This window comes from Puma concolor, chromosome C1, assembly GCF_028749965.1.
Source record: "Puma concolor isolate L17-30 chromosome C1, mPumCon1.1.hap2, whole genome shotgun sequence".
In the NCBI taxonomy this organism is placed as follows: Eukaryota; Metazoa; Chordata; class Mammalia; order Carnivora; family Felidae; genus Puma; species Puma concolor.
In genome coordinates this window covers 87,403,934-87,427,013 of record NC_141674.1, presented here as the reverse complement: position 1 = coordinate 87,427,013, position 23,080 = coordinate 87,403,934, and the positions used below count along the sequence as shown (strand labels likewise).

Here is a 23,080-nt window from a genome sequence, read left to right as displayed (position 1 = left end):
CAGATCACATTGACTCAGAAAACAGGTATTAACATCAGGACCATTAACAGGACATGTAAAGAAAAAACAAACATCAGGGGTTCAGTGTTCCAAAAGCATCTAAAATCCAGTTGCTTTTGGATCTGCAGTGGGACATTGGATAATTATAGTATCCTCAATATAGTAAGAAGAGCAGGAAGGCTCATCCATCAGCGGCATCTTCATTCTTCACAAAAGCCTTTCAATACAAACAACCAATTAGCAGAGGGCAGAAATGGATTGAGGAAACAGAATAAAATTTCAACAATGATGAATGCATTTCCACTCACCTTTTCAATGAATTTGCTTTTAGGGAAAATGTCACACTGTAGATCACACAAATTTTAAGATACTAAAAGACAAACTAGCTTCATTGCCTGCAAGGTCTAAGTTACTCTTAAATAGTAAATAAGGTGCTGAAGGAATCACAAGTCATTGAGAGCACTAGGATACCATTCAGCTTATTACTACTAGAGAGTTAAAGTTTTGGAGAAAGTAGAAATTACGGGGGGAGGGGAGGGCTTCAACAGTAATGCACTCTAGGGGCCTGAATGAAGTAATGTTCTTTCTTAAGCGCTTAATTTTCTCCTATGAGAGACTGAGTAAAGTCCCCTGTGCTTAATCTTATAAGTATCCCATTCTTAGACATGCAAAGTATAATTATACGCATGTGAGAATCTGATGGAAAAAGCACACCTAAAGCTCACACACACACCCTGAGATCATCAACAGGTGTTTAATGTGGATTATAATCAGTTCTCTGCCCCCCTACTCCCTCAAGTTAGTTCTACTTTAGGGCAATGGTGTGGTGCCATCTAGTGAAGCACAGGATGCCATCTTTCTATTAACACTAACAGTTTTGAGGCTTCACGTTCGACAGAAATATCCATAGCACTCAAAACTTTAGGTCACAAATAATGACATTTGGTTACTGTCTTTGCCATGTTTATGCCAAATTAAATTTTAAAAGGGAAACCAAATTGTCTATGTGTCAATAGTCTTATTTGCTCATTCAGCAAGTATCTATTGACTCTCCGATATGTGCTGCTACTTTGGTAGGTATTTGGTGATACAAAGATGAGAGGCAGACTGTCTCCCTCTACAGTCAAGAAGCCTGCATTTCAGTGGTGACAAGGAGCACAGAAGTAGCTCACTACAGCAGTACTGAGAGATACTGCTTGACTAGCAGTATGGCCAGATGTTCTACATGTTTTAAGTCTAACTGCTGCAAGAACTCTGGGTTAGGCAATATTACTGGCAATTTATACTCAGTTTAAATTATTTTACCAAAAGTGCATGTTAGAGGCAACATATTTAAATCCAAGCCCTTCTGAGTTCAAAGGCAGATTTCTTCCCCAGCTTTCTTCCTTGATGTAGAAAGCAAGGAGCCAGAGAGTCCTTTTTCATTCTTCCCTAAACCTCACCTACATACACTCACACATCATTCCTCTCTCCAACCAATCTCTCAAAAACACCTCTTTCCTGCTTCCTCACTTCTAGCACCCTAATCCAGACAGGCCTTCCTCATGCTCTCAGTTGCATTGCCACAATGGCGTCCTACCCACTCCCCTTTACCTGAAGTTATTCCCTCTCCACCACAGGTGTTCAGAGTAGTCTTTTCCAAATGCAAATCTCGTCATATTACACCTATGTTTAAATGATTTTCTTTAAAAATTAAATCCAAATAGCTTTTCATGGTCTGTCTTGATGACATGGCTTCTGCCTAACTCTCTAGCCCTTTTCTCACAAGTTTCCCCCATGTATTCACTGTAAGTTTTAACCATCCCAATCTTTCAGTTCCTCAGTCATGCGTGCTTTCTTATCTGGACACTGACCTTCTTCTCCCCTTTCATGGAATGCTCTTCCACTTTACCTATCCAAATTCTAATGATTTTGCATTTTACACGAGGCACCAACTTTTCTGTGGAGCCCTCTCCGACTGCTCCTTTATGTGGCTGGATTCTCCTGGCATAGTCTTCCACATTCCCCTGCCCCGCTTCTCATGAAACTTGGAAATTTTCTGAAAAATGTGCCATTTTTTTAAATTTTTTAAATCTTTACCGCCTTAAAGACAAGTTGTCCTTTCTCTGAGAAGTCAGGGGCCATCTAGGTCTTATTCCAGCTGAATAAAGTATCATAAACACCCATAACATAATGGGTAAAAATTAGTGTCTACAGAGAGTTTGAGAGCAAATATTTTCAAAGCAAAAAGCTTTATGTTACTTTCGACAAATAAATGAAGATATGTCAAATATATAAAACATCTGTATCTTTTACAAAACCAAAAAATCTTTTGGGGAAAAAAAAGACAACAAAAGCACATCCTTTTTTCACCTTTGTTTCTGTTGCCATCTGTTCTTTCTTCATGGCAATGCAACATTTCACATAAAACACATGAAACTGTGTTCTACCTAGCAATTAAAACAAGTGACATTGAAAATCTCAGTGAAAGCAGGAATTAACAGAAAAGTCAAACTGTGAGATTTAACTTGGAAATCTAATAGGGGAAATTAACAAAAATAATCCCATGGATTAAACTGAGATCTTCAAATGAGTCATTCACCAAGGACAGCCCTACACTCCCTAAAATTCTAGATTGTAACACAGAATGCAATTTCTCCTACACGTACTTGGTGATGACACATTCTTCCAGAATCCGAGAACCTAGTTATTTTAGCACATTTTTGGGTAATAGGTATATTTTACCATAAACTTTTTTATTATTTATCTTCCTTTTTATGTCCTACATTGCCCTAAATTATAACTAGATTATAAGACGTTCAAGGATATAAAAATTGTGCTTTCGGAGGCAAGCATCAACTGCCAATTTATTTGGGATTTCATAATACAATTAGTTCTTCATTCAATCTGGATGTTACATAGACTTCTCCTTAAACCTATGTTCATAGTATAAGCTCTCTTCCACAAAAAGTTGACACAATTTCAAAAATATTTCATGAAACAAATCAAGACAAATAAAATTGTCACTTTCCTCAACTACCTATTGAGTATATTTATCATTATACAGAATCATACACATGCATAAACGTCAATTATAATTAATAAGTTTAAAACTGTTAATTTTGGAAAAGTGAAAGTATTTAGAAATATATTACTCTTGATCTTTTTTACTAGACACCACTGAAAATTCATTCTAGTGCCGTCTCCGATACTACATCGTTTATATCCATCATGATCACCACCTTTCTCTCAGCAGTATAAGGGTAGGATTAAATATGCAAATAAAAGTTTAAGTAATACACACAGATTTTACTATACTTTACTGAATTCACTATGTAAAGTAGGGACACACTTATTTTAAGTAGCTTTAATAGACTTTAAAGATCAAATCATATCTACTACTTGCTAAATGAGTTCCCCAATGGCCTTACGTAAAAAGAAACAACATAATGTTATAAATATATTCACTACTCCATTTAATTTATTTACATGGGCATAGCCTTAGGATTTAAATCCAGAAACTGTTAGTCCAGGATATTAAAAATACAATTATATATTAAAGAAATAAACAAAAGACAGATGGTTTTTATGCTTCGTTGATCCAAACAACAGATCTACTGAATCCCAAATGATAGCTTTCCCCAAGCCACTGATAGATAAATACGGATCGCAACTGATTATAAAAAGTTTAAGATCTACAAGTCATCAGAAAATAAAACAGTCACTTTCCTCAGTTATTTGCATATTTTGTGAACATACATAACCATACACATGCAATATATTACAAAATGCTAATATTTTCATGTGTCTCACTGTAGACGGAGAAACACAGCAGGATAAAAATCAGTGAAGCAAAACTCTTAACTTCCTTCTTTGCCATCCAGTTTTGCAGGAACATTTGTCTTCCAGGCATTTGGGGAAATTATCCTTTCTGTCTGGCTTTGTCCTCATAAAAAGTGAGAATGAAATAAGAAAGATAATGATTTATTTGAACAAAAACTAGTCTATGGGAGCCAAGAACTAGAAATGACTTCTATTGTTTATTTTACTTTTACAATTTCTGCACTCCATCAGAATCTGAAAATACCTTTGTTTACTTAACACTAAGATTCATAAAATTATATCTAAAAAACCAGCCATTGTTTATAAATTCCTGAACCTTAATTTTTGGATGAATTTTAGCTTGGAATCAGGTAACTATTTGGAAGATAAACTTCAACTGGAAAGAAATCAACAGTGAGAGCCCTGCTTTTTTTGCTTCCCAAGAGTAGATGATGATGGCAACAACCATGATCACCCTGATGGTGTGTATGTGTTTTACCACAACCACAAATACCACCTTCTTCTCAGCAACATATAAAAAAAAAAAAAAAAAAAAAAGTCTGCTGATTCCATGTCCAAAGTTCCCTTAATTAGAATAACAAAATGGCAAGCCTCAGAACTTCCATTTTGGAGATGAGGAAACTCCACTCCACAAAGTGCATTATCCAATTTTACATGAGATTTAACGCTGCAGCTTGGATCAGGAACCAGATTTCCTAACACCCACCTCAGCATTCTAACCTGAATGGAATATACTACACAAACAACATTTCCTTGGAAATTTTCTGGGAATTTGTGGAAGTAAAAACACAGACCCCTCCCCCAACCAAAAAAAAAAAAAAAAAAAGTATAGAAGGACAGAGCATGGTTACTCATGGTGCCTAAATAAATTAAACCACCATCCACTCATGGGGTTCATTTGTTTATTCTCTTTTCCATCTCAGTTTCTCCCTCTCTACTAGATTAAGAAAAGTTTGTTTGCCTTTAGTAATAAACAGTAGCACCAGCACAATAAAAAGTTCCCATGGCCCAATATTTCTCCACCCCCATCTCCCTGTTGCTTCTCCTTTGAAAGAATCTTCAATAGTGCAGCTTTGATTTACAGTCTTCAAAACCAATTGTGATCCAGCTTCTGTTCTTAACACTGTCTTCATTTGCTTCTTGTGATCACCAGTGACTTCTTGTTACTAACTTCCATGGTCATTTTTTTTATCTTATTTTTATTAGATATCTCAGTGGTATTCCCCCCAAGTCAGAACTTCATCCTTCTTAAAAGGTTGTCTTTTCTTCCCTTAACCCATTTGTAGCTTCTTTGGGGCTCTTTTGCTGGGTTGCAATGCCCCAGAGCTCTGTTCTAAATGTCTTTTGTCTTTTCTGTATATACCCTCCCTCTAAGGCAGTATTTAGCCTCTGCCTTTCACTAGACTCTCAAAACTGTGTCTCAAAGGGTGTCTCTGCTCCCTAGATTTTTATATTTTCTTCTTTACACCTCCACTGGCACGCATACTAATCATGAACAACTTAATCTGAATTCTTGATCTTCTCTCTCAAACCCATTTCTTCTTTAATCACTTCATGTGAGTAAATGGCACTACAATCTTCCCAGCTGAACAAGCCAAAATTTGGATGTTATCTTGGACTATCTTTTTAATTTAAGGTTTTCTTCAGCTTCTCTTTTCACTTTACATCCTAGCATCTCTTCTGAAGCCAGTCCTATCAACTTTATCCCAAAAAAACCATAACCCAAGCCATCTACTATTTTCTATCCCCGTCACCACTTCCATCATCTCTCACCTGGACAAATGAGCCAATCTCTTAATTGGTCTTTTCTGCCTATACTGTATTCCCTCTATAATTAATTTCCATTATACTAGCTAGAGTGATCTTTTTTAAATGTAGCTCACATACTCTCACTCCCCCCATCTTCTTACGACTCTGATAGCTTCCCATCATAGCTTGAATAAAATACAAATATTCTGATTTTACAAAAGTTTATTTTTTGGAACACCTCTCCAACCTATTCTACTTTTCCAAGTGTGCCCTAGACACACTGGCCTTTTTTTTTTTTTAATTTCTGCTTCTCTTGCTCACCAAGTATGCCCAGATATAGAGCCTCTGCAAAAACAGTAAGAATAACATTTTTTAAAGTTGTACACACACACACACGTGTGTATCTTCACGTGTGTGTGTGTGTGTGTGTAATTTAAACTTACCAATAACCCTGTGAAATAGATATTATTACTGTTGTTATCCATTTGACACTAGGATGTTAAAAACTGTAAAAGATCCCTGGAGAGTAAGTGATAGAATCAGGATCCAAATCTAGACAGTCAGACTCCTTAACTCATACCCCCAGCTTTAAGATGCTGCCTTCTCCTAGCTGATCCACTGTCTGAATGGCCTTTCCTTCAACTTATGGTCTCAGGGCTTCTTGTCAATTAGATCTCAGATTAAGTATCACCCTTTCTGAAAGGTCCTCCCTACTCATCCAATCTAAAACAGCCCCAGAGTCACTATCAAATTATTCTATTTAAATATCTGCACTAAAATTTTTCCTACCTGATATATTCCTTATTTGCTTCTTTCTTTTGTCCTCTTTCTTCCCATCAAAATGGAAGCTTCACCAGAAAAAAAGGTGTCTTTTCTTTCTTACCATTGAAATTCTAGTACATAGGAACAGTGCTCCATGATCATTAAATCTCAGCTTGATAAATGAATGACTAATGAAATGAATGAGTAAATAACTCATTTAAGCTATTATTTTAAAATGTTTTTAACTTTAGGATTTTAATTTTTCACTTGAAGTGTGCTTTGTAGATTAATGCTATAAAATTTCATTTACTCAAAGAATGTCACTGTGCGATGGGAAGTTACAGTGGATCCAGGTCAAACGCAGGTGGCACCAGGAATATAGAGGCTGGCACTGCACACTGTGAGTCACTGGGCAGATGGGAGATAGCTAATAGGTGACCGACATGGAGGAAAATGATGGAGAGAGGAGTCACGCAGAAGAATCAAAGAATGTAAAACACAAAGTTCATAAATGTTCACAGGAATATCTCTGGCCAGAGACTTATATATAAACTATCTTTATTTGGAACCAGAGCTTACATGGTTTCACATGCATATTTTTAAAATGGTTTATATCAGAGAGCACATGGGTGGCTCAGCCAGTTAAGCATCCGGCTTCGGCTCAGGTCATGATCTCACAGTTCATGGGTTCGAACCCTGAGTTGGGCTTTGTGCTGACAGCTCAGAGTCTGAAGCCTGCTTTGAATTCTGTGTCTCCCTCTCTCTCTGCCCCTCCCCTGCTTATGTTCTGTCTCTCTCTCTCAAAAACAAACATTAGAACATTAAAAAAAAAAAAAAAACGGTTTATCTCTAACTTAAAAACCATTCACTGAAATCTCAAAGTTTACAAAATTGTATTGATTTACTAAATAATAGAGGTAAGTTTCCTTCACACAGACAACTACCAATAAGACACATATGTAAGACCAAATAGGTCTAATCAATACAATTGCTAAATGTGTCCTTTTAGACCCTCACATTTTTTATAGAAAATTAAACATGGGAAACTAACTGAACTTGCTTGTTTCTATGTTTGACAGTTAACAGGTATGTTTTGTAGGAAACTAAAGGTAAATGTGGTTTAAAATGAGATAAATTTCAAGGAGGATTATCTTAATGGAAACAGTGCCATTATAAATTTTAGTACTCAGGGCTGGCTTTCTAGAATTCTTATTTAATATCAACAGATATTCAGTGCACTTGATACTACATCCTTTTCCTCTCAATGTAGTTTTAGTCTAAAATAACGTCTTTAACTTTCCTTGTCTGTTGATTGAAAAAAGAAAAAGAATAAAATAAGAAATGGGAAGGATAAGCAATGGTATTTTGAGAAGCTACAACATATGGCCCTATTTTGTCTCCCTGTTCCCCATATATCCCCAGTACCTAGCACAGTATTGGTACTTAAGCTCTCAGGAAATGGTTGTTAAATGAATAATTATTTTACATTTAAATATTAAATATTGGGGGTGCCTGCATGGCTCAGTCGTTGAGCATTTTACTCTTGATTTCGGCTCAGGTCATGATCCCAGGGTTGTGGGATGGAGATTCTATTCGATCTCTCTCTGCCCCTCTCCCCCACTCTTGCTCTCTCTCTCAAATAAATAAATAAATAAATAAATAAATAAATAAATAAATATTAAATATTAATTTTATTCTCTAATGTATTTAGATAAAATGTCCATTGCTACAAGAAGAAAGCCAAATCATTTTTAGTTTATGTGTCAGAAGCTTTTAAGTCCTGGTGTAAATTCTATCTTAATTCCTCATCTAAGTGATCTAGGCTCAGCAGTATCCCTCTGCCATATGGATACAATGCTGGGTAAATCCAGACACCACAGAGGCCAAGACACCCCAAGTGCTGTCAGTTTTGGGAAAGGTTGATTATATGAGATTCTTGGCATGATTCCTAGTCCCAAATATAGTTCTTATACAGCTTTTATCTATCCAACTCAATTCATATTAAAGCTATGTTACATAAACTGAGTCCAGAGGCTCATTCACACCCATAAAATGAATCAGCATATGAAATACACACATATCTGAGGCATATATTGACTCCTGCTTTGTCCAAACTGTGCTTCAGTCATCAGGCAGTAGACCTATGTTAGGGGAGGTGACTTTGCTGATAAAGGTTAAAAATCTCACTCTGAGTTTTAACGATATAGTCTGGCCATCTAAAATGTTAAGTCAAACTCCGTAACTATAAATTCTCCATTCACTTTCAGTGTTAATACAATTTGAGATCAGTATAACTTCTTACTGTGTTTTCACTTGGCCATTTCCTCCGGATATAAGGTGTTATGGAAATGAACATTCCATTATGTTCATATTTCATATGGAGACATTATACTGATCTATATCCAGTTAAGTTTTAACTGACTTCTGAGATTTCAGGTATTTTTTTTTCAAAAGTTCATTCATCTTTAAAAGATACTTTTCACTCTTCCCTTTTGTGGCCATCACTGAATGCCAGTGGCCAAAATGAAATTGAATCCCTTTGTGACTTCTGACTACAGCAGGAACTGTAAAAGGCATTTCAGTGCACCTTCACACATCAGCAGGAAGACTATGTCTTCCCCTCTTCCCAAAAGCTCAGACAGAAGTACAATGTTCAACCCATGCCCTTACAAAGAGATGATAAGGTGCAGGTTGTATGAAGACACTACATAAGGTCAGCAAATTGGCAAAGAAGTGCAGATTCACAGGAAGAAATATATAACCTACCCTGAATGAGTACAGTGCGAGAGGCAAATGGCACAACTATCCGTGTGGGCACTCACACTAGCAAGGTGCTTATCGGTAGACTAAAAGTGGATAAAGATTCTCGAACATAATAAAGCTAAATCTTACCAAGTAAGAAAGGAAGAGGGCAAATATAAGGAAGAAACAATTGAGAGGTACAGGAAAAAAGTAATCTTATATACAACTTCCAATAAAAACTGTTAAAAAATAAAACTAAGATATTTTCCAAGAAATTTTAGACTCCTGTGCAAAGTGGGTCATGTTTTTCCTAGGTCATAGTCATTAGTTTGAAATAAAATGCACACCATTTCTCCTTGAATTACATGCATAATACCTCTTAGTACAGCTCCTACACATGTACTAACAAATGTAATCACCTATTAACTTTTAACCTCTCTACGAAATAACTGATGAATGTAATTCCTGGTAAGGATCCTAATTTTTTAGGATTGAAATAATTAGAGGGAAAGGTTGCCATGTCCATTGTGAGAAGGAGATGCAAGTTTAAAAAACACAATTTCAATCTGGTCCTTACAGGATTAAAGCCTAATTAAAAATCAGAATAATAACAGGTTTCATTTTTGGAGACTATTTCTATCTTCAATTTCCATCTACTTCCTGAACTTGCATGGAAGCAAGGCATTTAAAAACCTGGAAATTATTTTTCAATAGCACATATATAGATGTGATTTTTACTTTTTTAAATTTAATGACTAATATTAAGTTTTTGCAACTGTTTTAACTTTTAAAATTATAATTTAATTACTGTATGGACATGACTAGAAAATTATATGCTTAGAATAAAAAGCAAGCCTCCTTTCTCCAGGAGCAACCACATTTCAGTTTAACTTTAGGGCTTCAGGTGGTGAAATCCAGACCTCTAATGCTATGTTTATTTTTCCTTTTTTTTTTTTTTTTAATCAATTTTGGACAACATTTACTGACTTTTGCTCTGCAAAATGCAGACTTAAGTCACTTAGCCAAATCACTTCCTTGTCTCCTCATTATATGCTTTTAGGACTATTCACAGTTCAACCCTTAGCAACTTTGTAACTTCAAGCCTCCTATTTACAACTTTATTGTTTTTTCAACAACTACAGGAAAGCTCTTAACACCCTATTTTTAAGTATGATGTGAATTACATCTCCATTCTTTCTTTCATCTCTTTTCCTAATTTTTAGATCTTTCATAGTGTGAAGTTTATTCTTCTAGGTTATCATGGTTGGAAACATTTTGTTGTTTCTATAATCACAGAATAGATGAAATATGTATTAAGTATTCTGTAATTAGTTCATGGGCTGATTCTACAAGCCAAACATGAGTTTTATTATTTGTTATTTATGTCATTATTATGACCATGTTCATGTTGTTCTTCTGGAGCTCAGTGGTGGACTCTGATATATTCCTTTTCTCTAAAAGTCCAAGGTCATATCCGTGTCATTCAAAAGTGAGAATTACTACAGTTAAGTTCAAATAAATTTTCTTTTTACGTATGTACTTCAGTAATTGCCTTCACTATACCCACCTTTTCTTAGAGGATCTCACCCAATATTTCTGTATCAATTCCTCTTCTGAGACCTCCTTCCTGCAGATGTTTGTTCTGGACTAATCTGTCTCCAGATCTAGTGCACAGTTGTCCTTCTTGGGCAAGAAGTTACTGTTTTCCTGATCTCATGCCTTGCCCTGTCTTGGCTTACTGTTTATTTTGTTACAGTATATCCTCAGGTAACTTCTTAAGAAAAAGTACACTGTAGGTAAACTTTTGGAAAGTTTTCAGGTGAGACCAGATCCTTACTCTATTTTCCTCTGATTTTTTTGTCCTTGAATAAACTGATTATTGTCTTCCAGCATCCAGTATCACTAAGCCCAATGCCAGTCTAATTCCCATCTGTTTGCACGTGACCAATTCCCATTCTTTCTCTGAAAAAGTTCCAATGTCTTCTCTATTATTAATCTAAAATTTCAGTAATTTTTTTAAGAGCAAATCTTTTTCCATTCATTAGGGCATGACCTTTTTATAAAAATTTTTTAAGGTTTATTTTTAAGAAAGAGACAGAGCATGTGGTGGGGAGGGACAGAGAGAAAGAGAGAGAGAGAGACACCCAGAATCTGAAGCAGGCTCCAGGCTCCAAGGTGTCAGCACAGAGCCCGACGCGGGGCTCGAACCCACAAACATAGGTATCATGACCTAAGCCAAAGCCAGATGTTTAACTGACTGAGCCACCCAGGCGCGCCCCTATGGCATGACCTTTTAATCTGAACAAAGGTTTCCCCCACTATCTCAGATTACTACAGAATTCCTATGAAAACTTTCCAAAGCCAAAATGGTAGAAAGTAAAGAAGCAATTACTATTAATGTATATGGAAATTTCTAAGCATTTCCAGACCCCAAAAAATAATCTCTCAGGTTTTTCTGATCCCTTAGGGCACATCTTGCTAACAGATGCTCAAAATAAATCCAGATAAAGCACGGATGCTCTTAGACATAGTTCAAAGCTATGGCAGCTTGATGGTAAGATGCCAAGTATGGTTCCCAGGGAACCATATGGTAGTATGAACTCCCAGGGAGTTTGGTGATGCCATTCTCACTTCTAGGGGTAACACCAACTTTTGAAGGGCAGAGGATACCCTGTTTTTAGGTTGGTAACTAGGGAAATATCCTGTATAATTTCTTTGATAATTTACTTTTTCTCTCTCCTTTCATTCTAAAAACTTGGCCTTCAGATGTAGGAGCTTCTGGGTTGATTCTACATGCATCCGTATTTTTTCTGTATTGTCTATCTTTTTTATTTGAGACCAATGTTTATCTTCCAACCTATTTTTTAAAATGTACTATTTTTAATTGCCAGTAGCTCTTTTGTGTTTTCCTTTTACAGTGAACAGTTTACAGTATGCAAAACTCTACAGATACTAGGATCTCTTCTCTCTGTATTATCTCTCTTCTTATGGGGTCTGTTTTCTCTGCACTTTTAGTTATTCTTGTTGTAAGCTTTTTGAAAACGCATGCTTACCTTTGCTTATCCATTCATTTTTAAAGATCTGAACAATAAATCTACTTGGAAACTGTACTTAGGCAGGGCTTGTCACTCTATTCCCTAGTGAGTAAGGTAGGAGACTACCAATGTCAGAACGCAAGAGCCTTCATTCTGGAGCTCCAATGCCTACATTAGTTGCCCTAATCCTTTTCAAGTATTTAACACAGATTTGTAGATTTTTTAAAACTGCCTCCTGGGGTCCTGGATCTAGGGATGAAGACAGGATCAACTGCTCTTCAGGCATGCTTTCAGTGGTGGCCTGTTTTCAGGGCCCTATATCACCAATACCCTCACAGGAACCGTTTCTGAGTCCTTTCTCTTCTTCAAAGCAAAGCAGCTCCCTTCTTAGCACTTGCCTCCTCTGCCTGGACACTAATGCATCTTATCTTATCCTACATCTTTAATTACCACTCTCCATCACCTTCTGCCTTTTAGAAATTGGTTGAAGTTTCTTCTCCACTGTCTCTTATACCATTCTCTCTGCTTTGGGCTTTTTTCCACCCGTGTGTTTCTCCTTTAGTATCATTTTAATTAGATCTTAGATAAGAAAGAAGATGAAAACATTTATTAGTCCATCATATTTAAGCCAGAGTTACTTTTGTATTTTACCTAATTTATCTACTTCTATTTTGTTTAATAAGAATTCATTATTCATGCCAAAGGGGGCAAATATGTTCTGTGGTGTTTTTCAGGAGATGGGGTATCTTCCAATTTCAATTCACTTGAGATTTTCATGCACTTATCATCCATGAACTTAGAAATATTTACATAGGACATCATTAAAGATCATATTACTTTCATTTACTGTGCTTTCAGAGAACATACTCAACAAGATTCATTCAGAATACATTTGTTTTTGTCTAGTTCAAACTAATACCACTTACCCATATACTGTTCCTATGTTTACATCGAGTTGATACAGTCTAAACAGGTTTAACCCAACAAATTGCTATTCAATATAGATAATGTCATAAAATCTCTTTAATTATCTGCCTAGTTTATCAGGTATAAGGAAACCGAATTCATTTATATAAAGTATATAAAAATGCCATCATATCTAATTTCTTTCACAAAAGGAGAAAAAAATGTATTCCATTCAGGTTTCATGAAGTGTTAGACATTATTAAATTTGCACTTATCACTGAAATAATACAAAATATAATGTTATCACTCATCATCATCCTACCTGAACAGCTTAGTATTCTGCCAGTTACTAATTATTCTTACCAGAAGCATATATAGAGAAAAAAAGAGTCAAAATAAACTCCAAGCTAGAGAGTTAGTTATGTCCTTGATTTGCTTTAGGAATTTTTTTTTTCCTTGAAGTTTGTTTATTTTTGAGGGAGAAAGAGAGAGCCGGGGAGGGGCAGAGAAAGAGAATCCCAGACAGGTCCCACACTGTCAGCACAGAGCCCAACAAGGGGCTGGATCTCATCAATTGTGAGATCAGGACCTGAGCAGAGATCAAGAGTCAATCATTAACTGACTGAGCCACCTAGGGGCCCCAGGAATCTGTTATCTTCCAAATACATGGGAATAGGAACTAACTAGAAATTTATAAATTCCAAGGATAGGCAGAGAAGGGTGGAAGAAACACTGAACAAACAGAACAACAAAGAAAAAGTAGGTAAAAAAAACATAAAGGGGGGAAAAGGAGGTGTAAATGGATAGGATATTCTTTTAGACTAAAGGTCAATCAACATTGATAGGCATTCATACTGCCCTTCACAATGTGTAAAGGTCACTTTTAATTTTTGCTATTTAAAGTCCTTTAAGGGGCGCCTGGGTGGCGCAGTCGGTTAAGCGTCTGACTTCAGCCAGGTCACGATCTCGCGGTCCGTGAGTTCGAGCCCCGCGTCGGGCTCTGGGCTAATGGCTCAGAGCCTGGAGCCTGTTTCCGATTCTGTGTCTCCCTCTCTCTCTGCCCCTCGCCCGTTCATGCTCTGTCTCTCTCTGTCCCAAAAATAAATAAACGTTGAAAAAAAAAAAATTAAAAATAAATAAATAAATAAATAAAGTCTTTTAAAATGCCTGGGTTTCTGTTTGGTTTATGTTTTGGCATTTATGAAGTCTGAAGCTTTCCTAAAATCTTACACTTAGGGTGATAAAAATATAATTTTTCAAGAAAGTCATTAATTTTTCATGTGCATTACATTGATACTCTATCTTTCACTGCATGTGCCTACAGGGTCTGGAGGGCTTGAGTTTTTTGTGATTTTGTGTTTGTTTGCACCTTCAATGGCTGCTGTATCAGGCCCTGCCATCTGCACAAGGCATACCCTTCAAAACTCTACCTCTTTCAGGTAGACTGAATTTTTATTGTATATTCTATACATCTATCTTTCAAAGGAGCTGCTCATTCACCAACACAAACTTTAAATCAGCTTACAGAGTTCTTTCTGGCCTGTATAAATTGTCCAAAATCTCAAGGCATGGGGTGGAGGAGGGATAGGAGAGCAGGTGATCAGGTAAACAGGCCCGTGGTAAATTTGTTTATTTTTTCTGACTTCTTTATTAAGATGAAGCAGCTGCTAAAGTGGTATAAAGACAATGGCTTTCCTCACTATTTCTTTCCAGATTGTACAAATCATTTCCCATTTTAAAACACCCATTCTTGAGATTTAGAGCCCTGAAAAAGCCAAGTACTCATGGTTCAAACTATAGTTAAATGCACAGTACCCTACATGAATGATCATTAATTCAGAATATGTGATATTAATCTCATGGTTTTGCTTTGTTTCAGGATCCCTATCTTACTCTTGAAAATCGTATGAGTGTGGTGGGAGTTTGACTGTGGTTTAAGTATGTGTGTTGCAATCATTGTTCATGTTCACCCAACATGTTTATGTTTTTCTAATTTCAGCATGTGGCAAATTGATGAAAATCACAGGCCCAATTACAGTCAAGACATCTGGAACCCGATTTGGTGCTTGGATGACAGATCCTTTAGCATCTGAAAAAAATAACCGAGTATGTTGCTTCCACAAATGTCTTTGCTTAGGATTATGTTTTATTTGCACTTTATATCGATTGCACTATTTGTTTTCTTCAGGAATATTAGTTTCAACTTGAAAAGTGTTACACTGTTTGCAAGTATTCTTAGTTTGATAACAGTAGCGTATCTACAGCAACCTTATTTTGGTAAGATGTTCCATCTTACAATTCACAAGTCAGTCTAATTGCTCTAATAGTCTGTTTTATGCTAGGAAAAAATGCTTATTACAAGTATACAAAATTTTCTATATACTCCTTCTAAAACCTGTTCCTTAGCGTAAGAAAAAAAATAACACTAAATGACAAACTCAAGAGCTAACCAATTTGCTAAACAAGGTGAAGCATCTCTGGATTCTAAAGGTAATTTTAAAGTCAATAGCACTGAAACTTTTGGGGTGCATTTTCATAAGCTCACAATGCCTGTATTAGGCAAATCAACATACTGGAAACCTACCACAGCTCTACTTACAGTCTATTACAGAATTCAGTTTACATTAACATTCTCAAGGGTTACATCCAAATGAGATTAGTAGCTAAATTAGTAAAATAGTTTCACTAAAGAGTAGTTGTACTTATAAGGCGATCCAGTGAACAAGCATTACTAGAAGTTTCTATGGTATCAATAAAGGATAAATAAATTAAATGTGTAAAACTAGACCATATATTTTTCAGGGCAAAAGATGGAATAAATTTGCTGCAGGTGGTATTTTTTGCAGTTATCACATTGCACGGATTGTAAAACTGAACAAAGTGATGTGATTTGCATTGACACGTGTTTAGTTCACTCAGTCATATGCACTGAATGGTCAAATAAATAAAAAGGGCAAAAAGAAAATCAACTTCAAAGCAGTAAAGTCAGTTTACTTTCCACATGGAAAATGCCACTATTTTTGCCTGTAGTACTATCACATTGTAAGAGGTCACCAGTAAGATGATGTGGTTTCCAGATCCTGAGAACAGGGATATTAATATATGTTGACTCTGTCTTTATTTTGGAATTCTCAGAAAATTACAGAGTTTAGTCACTCCTTTTATTTTTTCCCCCCTTTTCCTCAGGTCTGGTACATGGACAGTTATACTAACAATAAAATTGTTCGTGAGTACAAATCAATTGCAGACTTTGTCAGTGGGGCTGAATCAAGGACATACAACCTCCCTTTCAAATGGGCGGGAACTAACCATGTTGTCTACAACGGCTCACTCTATTTTAACAAGTATCAGAGTAACATCATCATCAAATACAGCTTTGATATGGGGAGAGTGCTTGCCCAACGAAGTCTGGAGTATGCTGGTTTTCACAATGTTTACCCCTATACATGGGGTGGATTCTCTGATATCGACCTAATGGCTGATGAAATTGGGTTGTGGGCTGTGTATGCAACTAACCAGAATGCAGGCAATATTGTCATCAGTCAACTTAACCAAGATACCCTGGAGGTGATGAAGAGCTGGAGCACTGGCTATCCTAAAAGAAGTGCAGGGGAATCTTTTATGATTTGTGGGACACTATATGTCACCAACTCCCACTTAACTGGAGCCAAGGTGTATTACTCATATTCCACCAAAACCTCTACATATGAGTACACGGACATTCCTTTTCATAACCAATATTTTCACATATCCATGCTTGACTACAATGCAAGAGATAGAGCTCTTTATGCCTGGAACAACGGTCACCAGGTCCTGTTCAATGTCACACTTTTCCACATCATTAAGACTGAGGATGACACATAAGCAAATGTAATTTGTTTTCATTTATCTAAACAGTGTCATTTGTGATAAACTCTATAGAATCCCTTCTGTTGTTCCTTTATTAGAACTTCTCATCATTTCTCCAAAGCATTTTTTTATTATCAAGTTGGTTTTTCAAAAATACAGCTGAGCCTGTCTAAATCAGCCTGTTGGAAACACATCTTAACTCCTAAATTTACAGGGCCTATCATGTCCTTGTCATGAAAAGCACTAAAAAGAGTTTAAATGGCTAAAGTCATAGTTTTGCAAAAGATTAATGATCTGCCTTATATTAGAGTCAGAGACTAATGATGGCTTAAATGCATGAATGTTTTTTTTTTTTTTTAATCGTCATTTTTTACTGTCTTTTGCTCTACATCAGGAAATATTTTGGTAGGAATTAGGGGAAAAAAAGCACTTTCCTCCCATTTCTAAAAAAGATTTAAGGATTTTATTTATATGGAAAAATTATAGTACTCATTTTGCTGTTCTAGAATTCTCTGATGCGGTGCTGTACAGTCATTTTTAAATCTCTTGCTAACATTTTATCGGCAATATGTATTTCTACCATTGCAACCACCATTGTGCAATTGTATCTCTTCACTTCTGTGAAAGTAAGTAATATTTTTTATAAAATACACTGAAGTTTAATCTCAGTAATTATTATGGGCCAATTTTCAAGTGTGGTCAAGAAGGAAACTTATCTTCAACTTAACCCTTTATTTAAAACTATAAACCAGAAGAAAAAAAAAATCAAACTAAATCCCTTACGTAGAATATTTATATTACCCCAGGTTTATCAGACCACTAACACTGAATGCTAAAACTGATTCCGTAAGGATGAGTTACTCTGTTCACTTCACTGAAAGCAACCCTTATTGTCGCTCGCAAAAAATGCAACAGAGTCAGATAATTTGGATTTGACTGGATTTTACTCATTTATTATTCAACTAAACAAATTTTGTTCTTCCTAATATATAGTGTTGTAACTTAAGTTTTTACACACAACTTGCAACTTGTGTCAGGAATCTGAAAGTACATGAAGCACATAAAAAAGACTCTTAGAAACTTCCTGTGATGTCATCTAGATTTACATTATGAGCTGTAGAGGGTTACTGGCAATATCAGTGTGAAAAAAAATAGCAAGACTTGGAAGTTGTCTGTGCGGTTTAAATGTACAAAAAAAACAATTCAGAAAACAAGATGAGAAAGCAACCCTTTGTTACCCTGATTCGCTATGTGTGCAAAATAATGTAACCAAAAAAGAAAGCTTTAGTAATATTTTATGTTAATAACTCCAAAAACATAATCAGTATTTATCACACATTTCACTGAGTTTGGACGTACTTTCCATATATTAAGAATACTTACCTAAGTCAGTTTTGCAGAAACTAGTGTGGGTTGGTTTCATACCTTAAAAAGTATATTCTATAACAAATAATGTATAACTTAAATTGTGGTAAATGTTTAGTTTGACACGTACATACTAACAACTTCCTTTTAAAGTAAGGATATAATAATTCAGATAAAGCATTGTGTAAAAAAAAAATGCTAACACTTAAGAGTAATTCATTTCAAATGTCACAAGTAAAACATACTTCTCAAATATCTCACTGTCAAAGTCATAGGATTAAATAACTCACTCTCGAGACTGTGAAAGTTTAGCAAAGATTTCTTTTCCTTTTTGCCTACAAAAAGTTAGCATGACTTAGTGACCACTCGGGTCCTTTTGCAAGGTTGTCTTCTCTTTCAAAATGTTTATATGAGTTCTCCTCTGTTTTTGAGAGTTAGAAAATTTAGGGGATTCACTTGCCATTGTATACACATCACAAATATAATCAGCCAGTACTTTGTATATCAAGAGTTTGTATGAAGAAAGTCAATTTCAAAAATGAATGAATTTTTAAGGAGATGGCCTCTGATGGATATCTGGGTCTTCATTACTTGTTTTTGGTTTTTTTTTTAATGATGTAATATAGTATCACACACATTTGAAACCTGGATGATCACAGCTTTTTTGTGAGATGTGCAGCTTGTAAAGCACTCTATTGTTTTCTATGTAAGGTTTCATCACCATATCCAATTTACAGTGTATGTGCTGCTAGGGCAAGCACAGATTTTATTATTGTCATAGAGTTTAAAATGTGATTTGCATTAAACATTTACAGTTCAAAAGCATTTTTCTTAATAAATTATCAGTTTTGTGCCTGAAATAAGAACTTACTCTAATCACTTTTTTTTAATCTCAAATTTTATGAGGGAAATAATATTTTTAAATCACCTACATAATCCAATCAGTAAAAAAATCCGAGCTCAGAAGTCTTAATCCTAAATGAACTGTGCAACTGGTATTTTCTGAATTAATCAGATCATTAACAAACTGCCATGTCATTCAAGTAACAACAGAATCATGGTCTGATTGAGTTTATATGACATCTGGATTTGTGGCACTTGAATCACAACACTTATTATCTAAACTTACATCTATTAGTTCATAAAATGATAGTGTTTTAGTCTATTATCAATATGTAGGATAAAAGAAAATAATGGTAGATGCCTAAATATAACATTATAATTGGATAAGATTTACCGTAAACTCATAATCTTTGGATTTTATCACCATACTCAGTCATTTCATCTTTTGCAATCCATAGTACTCCTTCTAATGCAACACTGTCTTCAGAAATAATTTATTCCTAAGAAAATGGTCTTTATACCGGAAAATATCTACCAAACTTACAAGTATAAATTTTTCCAACAGAAGAATTATTTTTTAATGTAACTATATAAAGTTTTTCTTATGTTCTGCTAAAAATAAAAGGTATTTTCCTACTAAGGTAAGTGTTACATATTATAATCCTTTATTTTCCTTTTTTCCCCCAAAAACAAATTAAAAAGAAAAATCCTACTGGTCTCCCTACCACTCAGGATTACCAAATCATTTCTGCAAATGCTAAATTTGAATGTAATTGATAGCAAAATTTAAAGTATCCCTTTGAGTTAGAATCAATATGAAAGATATAGACATTTCAGAGTTTCTAAAAGCTATGCCTTCTAAAAATATTTATCAGATACTTTTGTAAACAGAATTTTAAAATGGCATCTTGCTGACTTGACAAGGAAGGTATGTACACCTTGAGTTCCTAAGGCACTATAAAACAATGGACATTTACAGATAGTTACTTTGCCGTCTCCATCACCACATGGTAAGTCGACCACAAGAAGAACTACTATAAAGTGGTCTACCTCTCACTATAGGCAGGGAGCATTAAATTAAAATTTAGCTGTTATAGGATGACACCAAGCCTTAATCTCTGACTGCTCATAGCTAGAAATAGTCATTTCTCAAAAGGCTCAGAGGCACTAAATATCACTCAATTCAGTAGGCTGTATCCATACTGAAATTAAGATCATGGAACGGTTTCTGGTTCTACAATTAAGCAAGCTCAGCATAAATAAATCTCTTAACTAAAATTTTTTCATAATGAGTGACTCTCCAGAGAAGGTCTGGGGGCTTTATAAAATATATTCTTTTGAATTGAGCTTACACTGGAAAAAATACAATGAAAACATTAGCTTATGGGAGAAAAAACCAACTTCAAATTCTTTTAGCTATTTTTCTATAAAATAATGAATTCAACTGATGACAGTCTATTGAATAGAAAATTGTTCTACCCTTTAACCAATCAGAAAGAAAGCCTCCCAAAATGACTTTACCAAGCTGATTTATCTGATTCCCATCTTAAAATTATGTTATACAGTTTATCCCTTTGGGTTGAACAATTCCATTACGCTTAGAGGAATTTTAATCCTGTTTAGAGCCTGCTTTGTCTCCAAAATGTCAAACCAGATGGCAGAAAACTTATCCCCTTTGAAGCTCAGTTTATTGATTGCCATATAAGCTTTACAAGTATAAATTATTATTAAACACAACTTGGAAACGATATAACGACATAGAATTGTACCTTGCCAAAAGTACACAGTACCTTTCATAACTACAACCATCTTAAAACATTAATCCTAGTTACAGATGTGAAACAGCATGGTAAATGTGGAGAAGTTATCAGGAATACCTTAGTGCTGCAAGACGTTTCTTGATAAACCATACACACAAATGCAGTTCAGTACTAATTTGCATCCCTACCAGTGCCATAGTCTGCCTAGAAGAGCTTGCACCCATTTTCTTAAAGAAAATAAACTAAAATATTGCCATAATATATCATTCCCTACTGCAGCCAGACCTGGAAGTATCACATTATCAGCAGACATTTCCAAAAAATGAGTATTTATGACAAAGGTCTTGAAGACATCTCAAGAAACAGACTGACTAAAAGAAACATTAGCCATTTTAAATTTAAGCATGTCAGAGAAATTCATCATATTGAGCTTGGTAAGACACACCCAGCTAAGCTCTTTGTATCACTCTTTTTTTTTTTTTTTTAAGGTTATTTTCAGAGACAGAGACAGAGCGAGACAGAATGTGAGCGGGGGAGGGGCAGAGAGAGAGGGACACACAGAATCTCAAGCAGGCTCCAGGCTCTGAGCTGTCAGCACAGAGCCCGACGGTGGGCCCAAACTCACAGATGGCGAGATCATGACCTGAGCCAAAGTCGGATGCCCAACTGACTGAGCCACCCAGGTGCCCCTGTATCACTCTTAACTTCACATGAATTCATATATATTACCAATATATAGTGTTATGGGCTTTCCAACTAGTTAATACTGCATTATTCGTTTATTTGAAAAATAATTCCTGAACAAAACTGTGTGCTAGACAATACAGTTGTCAACAAAGTCTTCATGTGCTTAAATTTTAGTTAGAACAGGCTGCAATGAAAAATAAGTTCTGATTGCACTAGTTGTTGTGAAGGAAATAAATACTTTAAGTCATAAAAGTGAGTGGATGTTTACTAGGGCAGAGGTGGGTAGGAAGTGATGTAATGAGGAATAGTGAAGAGAGATCTCTCTTAGAAGCAGCCTACCATGGTAAATTCAGTCAAAGAATGGAATGTCACAATCCCATCCCCATACAAAATGTAACCTCTTCCTTATGTTCCTATTTATCCGTAGATCAAATATTTCTTAATATTTCTCTATTACAGAAGGTTTTTTTGTGTTTTTTTTTAACTCAGAGTTTAAGGATACACTTCTGGGGATGGATGAACCCTGAAAACATGTGCTAAACTTAGTGTTTATATGTGGCTATACATTCTTTCATGTAGAGGATTTACAACTTTCATCATATTCTCAAAGAACCATGACCCAAAAGATCACCACTATGTCAATGCAATCTAATTTAATCCCAAATTTATTAACATCTTTATGACAAGCACTGAATGTCTGTTATCTGTCTTGTAATCCAAGAATTTCAGCAGAGAGGAAAACTTGCTTCTATCAACATCCTAATATCAGTATTTTTTTTTCCTCAGAACTCAAGATTCAGTTGTTCTCTATAAGAACTCTAAAGGGATTTAATATTTTACAAATCTTACTATTTTTCTACAATCCAGTCTTTAGGACACCTTCTTGCCAGATTCAGTGACCCAGAGTGTCTATTATAAGGCTCCTATAACTATTTGAGTCAGGAAAACATTCTTTTTAATTCTAACGCAGCCTCTTGGCAGCCCCATTAGAATCTGACTGAAATTGAGCAGATGTGGTGTGCTTCATCAAATTTAACTGCAAACTCCTCTTCTGAAATTAGCAACTGCGGCAACACAGAAATAGCAAAAACGAAAGGTTCTAACACTTGCCTTGGTTCAGACGTTATTGTAATTGATATGCATGCAATCTACAGCTATAAAAAATAAAAAGATTTTTTATTAAAAAAAAAAAAAACTCCAGTCACATTTATAAAGTCATGACAAATAGAGTCAGTGCCACTTCTGTCAGTGAAGTTTCTCTTCCCCTCCCCCAAGAGCTTAAGACATTCATTAGCTTCAACTTCAATGTGAACCAAAATAATAAAAAAGTATTTTTATTCTCTCTCCAGTGTCTTTATTAAACTCCATTAGAAACTACTCTTGGAATACGAAGTATGCGCTGAAAAAGAAACCAAACATGTCTCTATATAAGTAATGAGTTCTTATATTTATATGATATTTCTGCCCTTCAGGTAAAGTTTGGCCCATCAAAGTGGCTAAAATGTGTAATTAATTTGCAATTAGCTTTTCTTGCCCTTCTTTAAAAATGTTCACTAAGGG

The 23,080-nt window shown here is 35.4% G+C and overlaps 1 protein-coding gene and 1 pseudogene across 2 annotated transcripts in view; both read left to right on the top strand.

Annotated features, from left to right (window-relative positions):
• OLFM3 (olfactomedin 3) overlaps positions 1-22,862 on the top strand; it is a 201,557-nt gene extending 178,695 nt beyond the window's left edge. Inside the window, exons 5-6 of one of the 2 annotated variants that reach the window (XM_025932428.2) lie at positions 15,016-15,122; positions 16,203-22,862. In XM_025932428.2, coding sequence (XP_025788213.1) covers positions 15,016-15,122; positions 16,203-16,880 — 785 coding nt within the window. In that variant the 3' untranslated portion in view covers positions 16,881-22,862. The remainder of the gene's footprint in view (positions 1-15,015; positions 15,123-16,202) is intronic. The other variant, XM_086717703.1, reaches the window with a different exon arrangement.
• LOC147578207 (large ribosomal subunit protein uL24 pseudogene) lies at positions 8,185-9,415 on the top strand (annotated as a pseudogene).
• Positions 22,863-23,080: the final 218 nt, after the last annotated feature.